We start from the raw sequence: 14,621 nt of genomic DNA, 5'->3' as shown, positions 1-14,621 counted from the left end.
TGTCTGGAGCAAAATGAAGTCCTGATAGTCTTGTGCACCTGATCTACAGTAGCAGTAGAAATGATTCTGTAGTGCCCACAGCAATTTGGTACATGGTTACTTTTAAAAGTCCCTACTACCACATCTGGGTAGCTTTTGTTGTCTATAAGCCATAGTAGGATGTTTGACAATAACAACTGCATTTTTGCCTATTAATTGGCATTTAAAATATGCTCCATTTAGAGAATACTGAAAAATTTAATTGGTTAATGAATGACTGCTACTTGTACTTACTGAAGTTTTTGTCTGTAAAATTTGAGATCACTGTCAGCTACTTATCCACATTCTGTAGAGAAGGTAATTTTCTGGTTTTGTTTCTTCCTAATTAACATATCCCTATAACTTTCTGCCTTAAATTGTGGTGATTTAAATCATCATATTACAGTTTTGGTTTGGTGATATTGTTAAGGTTTGTTAAGATTCGACCTACCAATGCTTAAAGAAGAAAGAAGAAAACCTCTTTTGATATCAGAAGGGTAATAATACACTCTTGTTTTCTGGTTATCCAATTTAGTTGGCTGTTAGAAGATCCTTGTTCAGATATTGTACAGTGGTCTGTTGTTTTGTGAAAGAATATAATTTCCTTGACTTTCAGATATGTCTTCATTCTATTACAGATTCTTTGATTGGCTTGTAAAATTGTTTTAATGCTTTAGGTTAGGTTTTACTAAAGGGACTTAAAACCATCACCTCCTGTGTTATATGAATCTTGCACATGACACTACAATGGCATGAGAGCTGGTCATGTAGGTTTTCAGTGCCAGTGGTAGAAGGTTTGAATTCTTCCTGGGCTACAGACTTCCTGCAAGAACCTCAACAAAATGTGAATTTCCCTGTAACAGAGTTACTATTTTTAACAGAAATAAGATATCTTCCCTCTGGTTCTTTTCCTATCTTGCCAATTTAGGTAGTAATCTCTGTGTGGCAGAATCTGAGAGCATACTTATTAATGTATACTCCACATTAGTATGAGGTTTCTGTGCAACACTAGAAACTAAAACAGCTATTGTGTTTTATAAGATATGACATATTTTCATCTAATGAGTTGTAATACACAATATTTTAAAACCTTTATCCAGGAATGTGTTTTCAGTTTCCTTTACAATATAGTAATTCTCATATTATGTATTGGTTCCTCTGAGGATAGCCAATATATGATTTATAGTAATAAGAAATTTTAACTTTCTGAAGACTATTAAACTAGTGGCAACAAAAATGTTACTGCTAAATTTTGTAAAGTAACAATTTTCTTTGGTGCAATATGAACTAAATATGTGCTGGTATGTAACATTTATTGATGGAAAAACAACTCCTAACCATTTAGGATAGCTTGGACAATTCATATAGCTAAAGGTTTTCAGTACAGTGCTTGGCAAGATATCAGCTCAAATCTTTGGTATCTGAATGTATCATGGGGTAATCTAGCTTTTCATTTAATAATAATTAGAATCATAATGTAAACAGCTGAGAAGAGAAGCTGAGAATATTAGGTGTACCATTTCCTTTTTGGCCAAGACATACGTTCTAAACTGAATTATTTCTTTCCAGTAGTACATTGTAATAGTGCACACTTTTATTTGAGCATGTACTTGTCAAGACATTTTCTCGGAAATAAATGAATTGACCCCTTCAAGAACCATGTGCTTTAGGAATGTGTCATTTTAAAAGCATGCTTTAGCAAATGTTGAGGAAGTTTCTTCTTGAATGCTCTCCATATTTTAGCGAATTATTATGCTGAAAAAAATATGAGGAAGATTTTCAATAAGTTACCGTATCTTCGGAGAGTGGTTTTTAGTTTATCATGTTCTGTTTCCATGTTTCTGAGAGGCTATAAAATGTAAAGCTAAGGTGTGATAAAATTAAATGTATTTGGTCTTTTAGGTCCAATGCCTGCAAAGACATACAAACACACTGACATTTAAGTGAAAATTGTACCAATAAAACCAGAGGCTTTGCACCTAAGTGGGTGCAGAGGTGTAGTTTTGTATTAGAAGTTTAGGTTGCTGAGCAGGTTGTGTTTTTTTTTTAATCTTTCTGTGTCAGGTGAGTTGGTGAGTTTAAAAACATTTTCCATTTTTACTGTTGTTTCAGGTAATAATTGCCCTTGCAGAGAAAAATCGGTCCCACATTCCCTATCGAAACTCTATGATGACCTCAGTGCTAAGAGACAGCCTGGGAGGAAACTGCATGACTACCATGATAGCAACACTTTCTTTAGACAAAAGAAACATAGATGTATGTTATTTCTGTTTTCAAAGAAAATGTTTTCAGTTGTTAAAAGAGCCTGCACTTTTGACTTTTATTACAGTTTGCAATTCAAGTGTGTATGCTTTCTTTCTCATCCTTACCAAAAAAAAAAAAAAAAATTACTGTTATGTCCAGGAGATAATTCTGTCAATAGAACTTTCAACAACATACAGGTAAATCCTTTAGGATGTGTTATTCTCTAAGTAATCTGAAGGCAAGGAGCAATTGACAAAGGACTTGCACATAGTAATGAATTGTATATATATTTTATTTTTTTCTGATGTATAAATCTTTGAGTTATGAAAAGATACCTCGAAGGGATTTTCCAAAGGAAATATATATTGGTAAGATCTCTAAGCAAAATATCGATCAGACCGAGAAAGTCTTGGCAGAACTCCTTTATACTTTGTGGAGTCAAGTTTTTATGGTAGACAATTCAAGAAGTCATGAAGGACAGAAGGAATTAGATGGAACGATTTAGGATTTTTGGATTTTTTTAAAATACTTCTGTATTCCTTTGTGAATTCTAAATAGTTATGTTTTCCTATCTTTATTTAACAAAATATGTTGTCATGTGCATACCTAGAACACTGCTCAAATCCATTTCTAATATAGATATTTCCTGATTTTCCATAACATCAAAGATTTCTTAATGTGAATAAACAAGAAAAAAACCTAGTATGTTTAGGGCTATTTTCTGAAATACAATGGAAAGCATTTTACAAAACTGTACTTCATCTAGTTGAAGACATTCTTTCTTTAGAAAATGGCCTTTGCTTTTAAATGGAAACAGAACGTTTAGAATTGTATTATTATATTATTATTATTTTATTATTATGTTATTATTACAACATAATTGTGCAAGCATGATGTCTGGTTATAAATGCAACTGAATAAGTTTATTAATACTCTTTTTTTTTTTTTTTTGACTGTGTGGTATAGGCACACTTTCATACATCAATTCATCGGGTATATCCATCTCAAATCACAATTTAGGCTTCTATTTTGGGGAGTATTTAGGCACAGCAGTTATCCAGAGTAGGATACTGACACCTTTCATGTTCTTGCTTTACCATATGCCATCTACAAAACAAACCTTCTTCAGTCCTCCCAAAAATAAATAAAAAATTTACCCTGTTCCCTGAATCTGATGTATGCAGGTAATATTAGGACAGATGTTCAAGTAATTACTAGACATTTGAAAATATCAGAATTAGGACAGCTGCCTAATTTAATTTGGAGTTCTGTGAGACATTATGCAGAGTTATGTTTGGCTTTTTGTTTGTTTGTTTATCCACTGGATGTACATTTCATTCACAAAAAGAAACACAAGACAGCCTTACCCCACACTATGAAATGAAGCTGTATTTTAAAAGCAACTTTCTTAAGGACTTAGCTTTGTCTCTAACAGTGAAAGCAATGAAGCAGAGAATTCAGTGTAAGAAAGGGCACTTTCATGAAGAGGACAAATAGAATATTGGTTACATTCCTAGGTTATATTCCTACTTCTTCCAAATAGTTCATATACACCTTTTTACATCACCTACATCACATTCTTCCTGCTAGTTCTGTGGAGTGCTTGAAAAAAGGTCTTGACTCTGAATTGTAGCCATATCAATTGTTATAGTTACAAGTGAAGTTGAATGCAAGGTCTGTTTTGAACATAAGGTCATACATGTATAATGATACTAATCAGAAAAATCTAATTTTTGGTACTTTTTGTTTCCCTTCTGTTAAGTGTGGTCATTCAAACTCCTTGCAGCAAAGCAATACCTAGAGTGTTAATTGATTAATCTTGATGAAGCCCTCAGGTTCTGCAGAAATAAGCATGGTAGAAAAAATGATTAGGAAATTAGTAGTTGCTAGCTTTGATTACCTTTTAATGACATAGGATAAACAGGTCATGAGCTTACATATTGAATGCTGAAGACTGAACTGATTAATCACTCAAGAAATTAACATATGCTTCACTCTGAACAGGGCAAAGAGGTCTGATGGCAATATATATATGTATACTGTATATAGAGTTGTACCTAGTGAATATATAAGAATTAAAATTACATAGTCTGGTTATCATTGCATGGGACCTGCATGGTGGAGGCAAACACAAGGTCTAAGTGCTAAGAGCTAGGGTTATTGTGCAGCTGTTTTAATAGTAAGATCCTCCTCTCCCATTTGTTTCTGTATATATATTATGACTTTTGCAATAAACACCAGTATCTTTCATCATATAACCCTAATTCAGAGACCACCCCTCCAAGCATGGAAAGAGAAGTCCTGATCATATATTTAATTTAGTATTTCCATATGTTAAAGGAAAGAAAACTGCAGAATTACTTTGATTCTGAGATATAATTATATACCAATAGTAATGTTCTCTTGATGTAGACTTTGATGTAGATCCTTATATTTTAAGAATGTCAGAATGGCACATCTCAGAAAATTTTATCATACACCTTATCAAATATCATTGTAACCTCTAACCTAACTGAAATCAGTTGCTTGTCTTTGTTTGTTTGTTGTTTTTTGTTTGTTTGTTTTTGTTTTTCATTAGGTAGGTAAGTTCCCTAGTGCGTTCTGGCATGATCTCAAAGGAGGGAACAATAATTAAGGATCCTCTATTTCACTCTGCACTAGATGGGAGTACTCACTGATTGTCAGAGTTTCCTCCACAAACTTCATCTTGTATCTTTACTTTTCTGACTTTCAGTCCTCCTGCACTCTAACTTAGTTCACTGCTCTGCTCTCTGACAGTTTCTTACCTGGTATCATAGTTCTACCATATCCCTCCTAGTTTTAAGTCTCCTAACTCGTTCCTTACTTGTCCTGATCTTTCCCTTCACCTCTTCCCAGCATTTTTCACATATGCTTCTGTGGTCACAGTTTCATCAAAAAAAGAAAAAAAAAGTTTTAGGTAATTTCATCTTTTTCTCACCATTTGAAATTTTTTACCCTCTGAATAGTGTTGTGGCTTTGTTATCCTTTAGTGCCAGCTAGGGGCTCATTCAAAACAAAGCTGATCAGTAGATTGACTGGCTCAATAAAATACATGTTACAATTTGACAGTTTTAACATCAGTATCATTAATAGGATAATCTTTTCCTTGAATATTGTTTTTTGGAATATGAAATGTCAGATTATTTCTGTAAAATACACCAAATAAAAAAATGTAATTCAACATCAGCAGCAGTCTTTTCCAGTTACCTGGTGCAAAGCTAACTGAAATCCTTCTTTTTTTTTTTTTTTTTTTTTTTCTTCCAGGAATCTATATCAACCTGTAGATTTGCACAGCGAGTTGCTCTTATTAAGAATGAAGCAGTTCTTAATGAAGAAGTTGACCCCAGATTGGTGAGAGTTATTTGGAGATAGAGGGAAGGAAATTGCTTGGTTTTAATTTCAATAAACAATTGCAATCATATGCATGTTGAAAATTTTATGCTAATTAATTCATTTAAATCCTTTTTTAGATGCAGGTTCCAATCTTATCTATAAAATAGCTGCTATTCTTAGCATTTCTTTTGGAGATAATAATAATCAAATGATCAAATGAACCTTTATAAAACCCCTAACAAGTAACTTACAGTGTCCCTCCCTTGTGTAGTTGAGCCACATCAATTAGCATAGATACAATTTGGCATAGCGTAGATACATAGTACATGCTGTATAAAACTTACCATATCAGTGGATGATGGTTCTTGTAGCTCTTTTTATAATTAAATTTTCCTCCAATACTGTGCGTTACTGGTAGCTGCTGTAAGTTAAGCACTTTTGAAATTAGAATACGTAATGTGTTCTGCAGAATACATTGAGCATATTGTGATGTTAATGACGCTTCTCTGGTACAGCAAGCAGTGCAGTGAATGATCTGGCATGGTGGCTTTTAACCATCCCAAAATGCACTGGAAGGGCTATACACCTGGGTGAAAGCAATCCAAATTTCATTATATTTTTTGACAGGTATAGAATTGAGAAAACCAAATCTCAGCGGTAGTTAAAACCACCATGGAATGCAAAGGGTCAGAAGAAGGTCTTTTATAAGTAAATTGACATCAACATAAAGGCTAAGGAGAATGTAAGCCTGCAGCTCAGTATGGAGCAGTAGACCTACTGACACATAGCATTGAAAAGGCTGTTTTGCCTCAGCTGTTACTTGTAAAGCTTTGACATCAGGCCCACAGGTCTTACTAGCAGTGTGTTCTCTGCAGTGGGGAAGGAATGTTAGGGAACACTTAGGCCACTTGGACAAGGATAAGTCCAAAGAATCAGATAGGATGCATGTGAGGGTGTGGAAAGACGTGGCCGAGGTCACTGTGAGGCTATTTGGTATCTTTGAAAGGTCATGGCACTCAGTGACCGATGATTGGAAAAAGGCAAATATCATGCCTATCTTCAAGGAAGTTGAGAAGGAAGGTTTGGAGATGTACAGAACTGTACAACTGTTAGCCTAACCGCAGTCGCAGGGAAGATTATAAAACAAATCCTTCTAGAAGCTGTTTCCAAATACTTGAAGAACAAGAAGGTGACTAAAAGAAGCCAGTATGGATTTATGAAGAGTAAAGGATCCATGACAAAGCTGATTGCCTTCTACAATTAGATGACTGGTTATGTGAGCAAGGAGAGTGGTGGATGTTGCTTATCTGAGGTTTAGTAAGGTTTTTGACACTTTCTTCCTTTGCATTCCCATAGTGAAAGAGATGATATATGGATTGTATAAGGTTGGTGGAAAACTGGCTGAACTGCTAGGCTTAAATGAATGTGATCAGAGATGCAATGATCCCTTGTGTAGTTGGATCAATAGTGTTCAGTGTCCTTATTAGCAACCTCAGTGATTTGACAGAGTGCACTCTCAAAAAGTTCACAGATGATAGCAAATTGGGAGTAGCGCTCAGTAATATGGGAGATAAGGCTACTATTTAGAGAGCTTGATAGGCTGAAGAAATGATCAACTGAGAAGAATCTAATGAAGTTCAACTAAGGTAAAGGCTAAATAGGGTGGTATAACCCTATACAGCAATACAGCTGGACACCAGTAACGTAGAAAGCAGCTTTGTAGACATAAGTCAATAGTGTGATGTTGTGATGAAGACCAACTAAACGCTGTGCTGTATGAGACAGACTATAGGTCAAGGGAAGTTATTATTCCCCTTTATACAGGACTTGAGAGACTGCATTGAGAGCAGTGGGGCTAGACCTTGATTTACGGAAGCAAGGCCCAGCAGAGTGACATCAAGATGATCAAGGGACTGGAGCACCTTATTATATGAGGAAAGGCTCAGAGTTGGATTTATTCACCTTTAAGAAGAAAAGAATAAAGGGATCTTGTTACTTTATATCTGTCTAACAGGTGTAGAGAAGTCAAATCAAGAGTCTTCTGAATGATAGACCGTGATAGGACAACAGGCAGTTGACACGTCGCACCGCACAAAATTTTACTTATATTTGGAAAAAGTTAAAGATTAGGAAACATGTTTACCATAAGGGTGGTTATATATTGAGATAGTCTTCCCAGGCAGAATGTGGACTTTCCGTCCTTGGAGGTAATCAAAATGCAGCTGGACAAGCCCTGAGGAATGTGACCTGTTTAGCCCTGCCTTGAGATGCAATTAGACTAGATGACCTTACACACTATGGTCTTACACAGACCAACTCTTTTATCTTGCTTCTTTGCTAACACATATAAGAGTTCTATACAAAAACATTTGTAACAAGGGTATTCTATGAAAATGTGGTGTCATCTCAATTTTTTTCAAAGGTCTATAGTAATTGGTTCTGTAAGACTTTCACTGTATTCTTTCAGAATATGCTTTCATTTTTCAAATTTGAGAACAGGAGGGAAATGTAAAGCAGGAAGGCTGTAGTGATGTCATTCATAGAATCCTTCTATTGTCAAGTTCTACAGAAATAAGGCACACTACTGCACTGGAACAGTTTGAATATTAAAAAGCTAAGAAACATGCAGGTACAGACCTTCCTTGAGATTGGTCCAAGGAACATTTTATTAGTTAGGAAGAATGAAGTCTGTAAAGTTACCATTAAGAAAAAAAGGAAGACAAGTAAATGAGATGTAGAAATAGAATTTCCACACTAAATCCTTAGGCTGATGATCACATCTCAAAGAGCAGCAGAGGAACTCTGTGGAATGAATCAGGGATTTAGGCAGGGAAGGATGAAGGTAGTAATCCATGTTGGTAAAGCATGAAGCATTGCAACTGAAAGAAAAGATGTTTCTTCTTTTGGTTTGTGTAACAAAAATGTACCTTAGGTTTTTGTTTTCAAAATTTGGTTAGTCTTCCTTTTGAAATATTTTATATGCCTCTAGTTTTGCATACCTTATTTGTTTGAAGATGTGCTCTTTAGTGATAAGCTTTACTACATTAATAAACCTTTGTTAGTTTATTTAATGTAATTTTCTATGTTACCTAGAAAAATTATTTTTCTAAATATTAAATACACCTATTAAAGATTGTCAATTCAGCAAACTATAGCAGGTGATAATAGCTACTGGATCAGCATGTTGTGTATCAATGTTGTTTTCTGACATGGGAAATATTTGAGTGAGGTTACACTTCTTGTGCCAAAGCTGCTTAGATGGATACATAGTAAGAACTATAGATGCATTTCAGCATACCTTCTGTCTCTGTGAAACACACCCACGCACAGAAAAAAAATGCAGCAGGCACTGAACAATTCTTACTTTCTTGTTGTCCTTTTTGTCTTTCTCATGTAGGCTTTGTAGTAGCAAATCATGTAAAACATTCCTTCCATGGCCTCAGAAGCCTCTGATTGAGGTGGAACACATGCAGGCTCTTGAACATTTACTACATCCTGTGGAGCTATACTCCACAAGTTTGGTATGTCTCACTCTGCAGGATCATTTAGCAAGTAAAGCAAAAGTGGACTCGGGAGGGTTAGAAATCCATCCCCTCTTGTGGAAAAGGCAGGGGAACATGGGTACCTAGGCTTTATATGGCTCTGTGCTCACTATGGAATTTGTTGCCCATCTTAACTACCTAAAGTATATTCCCAGTGTGCAACCTGATTATTTAGAAAAGTGCTGAATTTATGATTTTATGTCATTTATTTGCATTATTTATCATCTGTAATTTGAACGTATGTTTTATAAATAGAGTGCAGAATACTTCTTGGTAGATATAACCTAAGTCTGATTGCTGTGTAAGCTCAATTCTTCATAATGGAAACTTCCTCAATATCTTACTAAAAGTTGCATATGTACTCCTTTTCCTTCTTAAGCAACTTAGCTTTGTACTTTTCTCACTTACGACCAAAGGATTTGATTTAAACTGAAAACCAAACTGTTGAGCCTGAACTAAATCTAATCTAATCTCCTCTGGTATTCATTTAAAAATATAAATTAAAATATTATCCTACTGTAGATTTTTGTTTCTTTTAATACTACTTGAAAATCAATATTTCATCCACACCTTGAAAATAATGTTTATGTTGTTGTCAGATAGAGGTTAATCATGCTAATTAATTTGTACTTCAGAAAGGGTACTATCACTCCCACTATCTACTTTTTTGTACCGAATCCACAAGTTTATTTTATTTTATTTACTCTTGGCATAGACTGTGTCAAAATTTGGCACCAGAGTAAGGCAATCTAAAATCAGGTGAAAATGCTTGGCCTGCAATATTCTTGAAGTATTCTTGCAATATCTGTAACTAGCAGTTCACCATCTTAATAGAATCTCAGATGAAGTATTTTTGACAAAATTAACCTTTCATAATTTCTGGTAACAAATATGTTACCAGCATTTTTAGAGTTTTAAAAAAATGTTTATATGTATGTGTAAAATATATATGTATACTTAAGTAAATTCATTCAAAATTGAGAAAATTATAGTTAAACATTAAAACAAATACAACTATTTGAAGGAATTCTAATATCCACTAAAGGTATGTCTAGAGTCTCAACAATAATTTTTCTATAAAGTGTCTATAAAATCAGGAATAATTAATTTTTTTCGCGAAAACATTATTTTCTTGGAAGCATATTCTGTACATGGAATTGCTGAATGGTTGAGGTTGACCTCTGGAGGTCATTGTCTAAACCTCTGCTCAAGCAGAACACGTAGAGTTGGTTGCCCAAGACCATGTCCATAAAGGTTTTGAGTATCAGTGCACTCATATCCATCTAAAAATATTATTGGACTTCCGATGCATTTGAGCCATTATAAGGTGATGCATCATGAAAATGATACATCTTAAAGTAACCAAGAACTTGTTCATTCATGTTTTAAACTCAAATACTGTTTTTGAGTTATGGAACTTGACCTTGGGAGGATAATGATTTCTAAAATATGTCTTTTATATAAATATTTTTCCAAAATACATTTTCCAGTAATAAACTATTAAAATTTAAAAATCCAGTACAGTTCTGCAGATCACATTTTCAGTCATTACTGTTCGTTAAAGCAATTGCATTCTCATAATTAAAGTAGTAATTTAATAATTATATATTTGCTGTATCAGCAACTGTATGCTATAATTCTATTAAGAGTGGATTGTTACATGTAAGGTTAAAATGCTGATATTGTTTTGGAATTTCTGTTTCTACAGGGAAGAGAAAAATCACTTTTGCTATTTAGTTCTCTTTCTAACAGACATCAGTGAGTTCTATTTTAAATGTTTTCATCACTAGCAAGTAAAACTAATGTTTTTGCTCCTCCTATGGTGATTTTTTTTTTCTCTTGCAAGTAGTCTGTTGAAGTCTTTCTGTACAATCATGTCTTCTAACACATAAAGTTTACAGAGTTTGGATGACTTTTCTTGTTTTTATAAATGGAAAAGGAAAAAAAAATGTGTTTGATGTATTTAAGTTCTTATTTCTTATTTGGTGTATTTCTGTTCTGAAAGAAAAAAAAAAAAAAAAAGGTTGTTTAAAACAAAGAGGAAAGCAAAGTAAATATTTCACTAAACTTAACCTTTTAATGCAAAATACCTAACCTATATAATAATTTGTAGGTGATGCTTTTTTTATGCTTTGCTGTTTGTAGATGGTTGTCCAACTGCAAAAGGAGATCCAAGAGTTGAAAGATGAGCTGGCACTGGTGACTGGCAAGCAAAGAACATCAGAGCTTTCACAAGAAGAGCTACTTCAGTAATGGCTTACATTGTTGTTTTGTTGTTTGTTTGTTTTTTTTTTTTCATTTTCTTCTTTTGTGGTGATAGTTTTCATCAGTTTCTTTGTTGGCATAAATATTTAAATTCATCTCAGAGTTTTAAAGTTTTCATAGTGAATAATAAAGTAAAGTTAGGTGCCAGGTTAGAATGGCAGTTTTCCATGAAAAGCTGTATGAGGCTGCTGGCTGTGTTTCTGCAGTCTCAGCTTTGAGGAACTGAAGTAAAGTAAATGCAAACGATGGGAATGCCAGACAGATGCCAGGCAAAAAGAAGTGTTGTATAATAGTGCAGAATAAAATTAAAAAAAAAAAAAAAAGTGTTTCTCAAAAGTGGATATACAGTCTAAATAGAATTCAAGAAACATTCTTTGTACTGAGAAGTGTTGTGCTGTAGTGTTAGTTTGACATATGTCAAGAGAGAGCCTGCATTTCTAACACACAATTAATCAATGTCTTAAAAGCCAAATATTTTTATATATTTTTTTTTAACTGAACATGCTATTCATTTATGTGTTGTAATATCTTACAGCTTTTAGTAAAATATCAGTGCAGAATATAAGAATTCTATGCATAACGTAAAAATATTTTCTTATGGCTAAAATTTCAAAATAGCTATATTCAATTTCGAGGTTTGAAAAATTAAGTGATCTTGTGGAACGGACCTATTTAATCTCTGTGCCTCATCTATATAAAGTAGTAGTAACTGTTCTGAGATTGTTGGGTATATTAATGATAATGAAGGTGAAGCTGCAAGAATTTTGACAATGATTTTAATTTAACTTGGAAGTGCTCCAGAAGAAAACTAACAGTGCTAAACATTTCCCATACCATCCAGGAGATTCTGCAGACATGCAGCAAGCTGCTACCTTTAAAGATGTCATTTTTCGTTGTCTGTTTTGATTGTTTTGTTTTGTTTTAATTCAGAAACTAAACGATATCCATATCAAGGATGAGGAACCAGCATTATGTAAAAATTTCTTGTATAAAAATATAGAAGGATCTTTCTGTTTCTTTACTTTACTTTATTATTCACTATGAAAACTTTCTTTTCTTTACATAATTACCTTAATGGCTAGTTTCTCTTTACCCTTACAGAACTAGTCTTTCACAAGATGAGCCACTCTCGGGGACTTTATTACAATATACATAAATAACCTATATATTCATTTAAAGATATACTTTCCTAACATCACTGTTAAAAAATCTCTCAGTTGAATTTTCCCTTGTGATCTTGCTTGCTGTTTAGTTTGTGTAGGGACATTGATTTTTATTTTATTTATTTGTGCCAAGGCCATGAACCTCACTTCCTAAGATTTCCTGTCTGACTTTTTTTTATGAAGTTAGTAGTCTCATAGGCAGAAATGGGTTCACAGCTGATAAAGGTTTTTAACAGAAGTGTGCAAAGGAAAACTAAGAATGTACAGTCTGCATACAGTTGCATTATAGCATACGTACAGGAGGCCTTGTTTCATAAATGCATAACTAAAAGGTATAGCAGTTGAATATTTTTTCTTTTTTTATCTTTATAGCACAATATATGGAGTGTTACCTTGTCAGAAAAGGTTGCTCTTGAGATAATAGCAAGGAATTTTGCATCTCAATCCTCCAAAGAGAAGCATGGAGGAGACTTTCTGCCTTTAATGAGTTTCTACCTATAATAAGACACAGAATGGGAAAATAGCCTTCAAGGACTTCAGCTACATTAGGACAATACAAAACTTTAAGTTGTTTAAATTTATCTTATAGGTATGTTTACTCAGGTTCATGTAGTACACGTGTTTCAAAAATGTGTTCTTGCTTGGAACAAATGTCCTTGCAATTAAGATTCAGAACCAAATTTAAATACTGCTGACTGAGATACAATACATTTCCTGAGAATCAATAATCAGCAAAAAGGACCACAAAGGATTAACCTTATCAGTAATAAATTCCAGATAATGCCCTTGTTTCAAAGATCTCTCTCTTTTTTTTTTTAATATAGACTTAAAATGGAAAGCAGACTTGGGTGTACAGAATTTTTTTATGGGTGACATAGTTTCAAGCAGAGAGCAGAAGACACTGCTAGAGAATTACTAACATATACATGAGGCATTCGGACTGGCTTATTGATTCTGTATGCCAAATGGAATGTTGAAAAAAAAAATTTTTTTAGACAGTTCAAATGCAGGAAAATGTTAAATGTCATGCTCTGAGTTTTGCATTTGTACATGTTCTTGCATGCAGTGTACACAGGTAAACAAACTGATGTGAACTTAACAACCAGGTAAAAGTATAATCAACTAGTCACATGAAAAGGCATGACTTCATTGAAAATACCTTTCCATATTTTTATATACGTTTTGAGCTTGCTTTTGTTTGGTGATATTTCTGACCATGCTCCATGCTGGCTTAGGTTTGTCTGAGCATCCTGTCATGATCATTTTAGAGCATTTACAAACATCGACAGATAACGTCTAAGTGCTCTGTCTCTAATGAGAGTCTTTTGCTGTGTTATGCATTAAACCTTTATGACAGATCTGTTTGTTGAGACTGAGTTTGGAGCTACTCATTACCTGGAGACTTTGCACAAATTAAAGAATAAATATACAAATGGATAGTCCAAAATATAAAATATAATATAAAAAATGGATAGTCCAAAAATAAATATACAAATGGATAGTCCAAACAAAAGTATAGAGTCAGGTGAGGGCTGATAAAATCACAGTTTACTATTTCTGGAAAATGTTTATGGTTTTCATCTACTTTTGCACGTAAAATGAAACTTAAATAATATTGCTGAATGGGAGAGAGATGGATCAGATTGTTATGACAAACAGAAGAGGAAAAGAAACATGGCAAAGGTGATAGCACAACATGCTATGTTGCACTTTATTCAGAGTCACCACTTGATAAAAATTCTTAGGGGGATTAGTACTTTAGAGGATTCCAGAAATAATATTCTTTTTTTGATTGATGCTTTTTTAATGCGGCCAGAAGGGAAATTATAATTAGGGTCATTATAGATTTCAAATGCTATTTGGACATTTCTACTCAGTTAAGATATCTTCTGTTTTAACTTAAATAAACTGTATCTTGGCTTGCATATGTATGCATACACATATATATAAATAGTTCAAGTATGTATAGTTCTTTTCAAAAGTCTTAAACTTTTACAAAAGTCTAGTTGTAAGGAGGAAATTAGCTAGTAAGTGT

The 14,621-nt window shown here is 33.7% G+C and overlaps 1 protein-coding gene across 1 annotated transcript in view; it reads left to right on the top strand.

Annotated features, from left to right (window-relative positions):
• The window catches only part of KIF6 (kinesin family member 6), a gene marked incomplete at both ends in the record, with an annotated part of 170,796 nt that overhangs the window by 48,512 nt on the left and 107,663 nt on the right, over window positions 1–14,621 (top strand). Inside the window, 3 exons of the mRNA XM_082758077.1 lie at window positions 2,131–2,274; window positions 5,548–5,634; window positions 11,304–11,407. Coding sequence (XP_082614203.1) covers window positions 2,131–2,274; window positions 5,548–5,634; window positions 11,304–11,407 — 335 coding nt within the window. The remainder of the gene's footprint in view (window positions 1–2,130; window positions 2,275–5,547; window positions 5,635–11,303; window positions 11,408–14,621) is intronic.

This window comes from Aythya marila, assembly GCF_965140915.1.
Source record: "Aythya marila genome assembly, chromosome: 3".
NCBI lineage: Eukaryota > Metazoa > Chordata > Aves > Anseriformes > Anatidae > Aythya > Aythya marila.
Note: the sequence above shows the minus strand (reverse complement) of the source record. Positions and strands in the feature narration are given on the sequence as shown.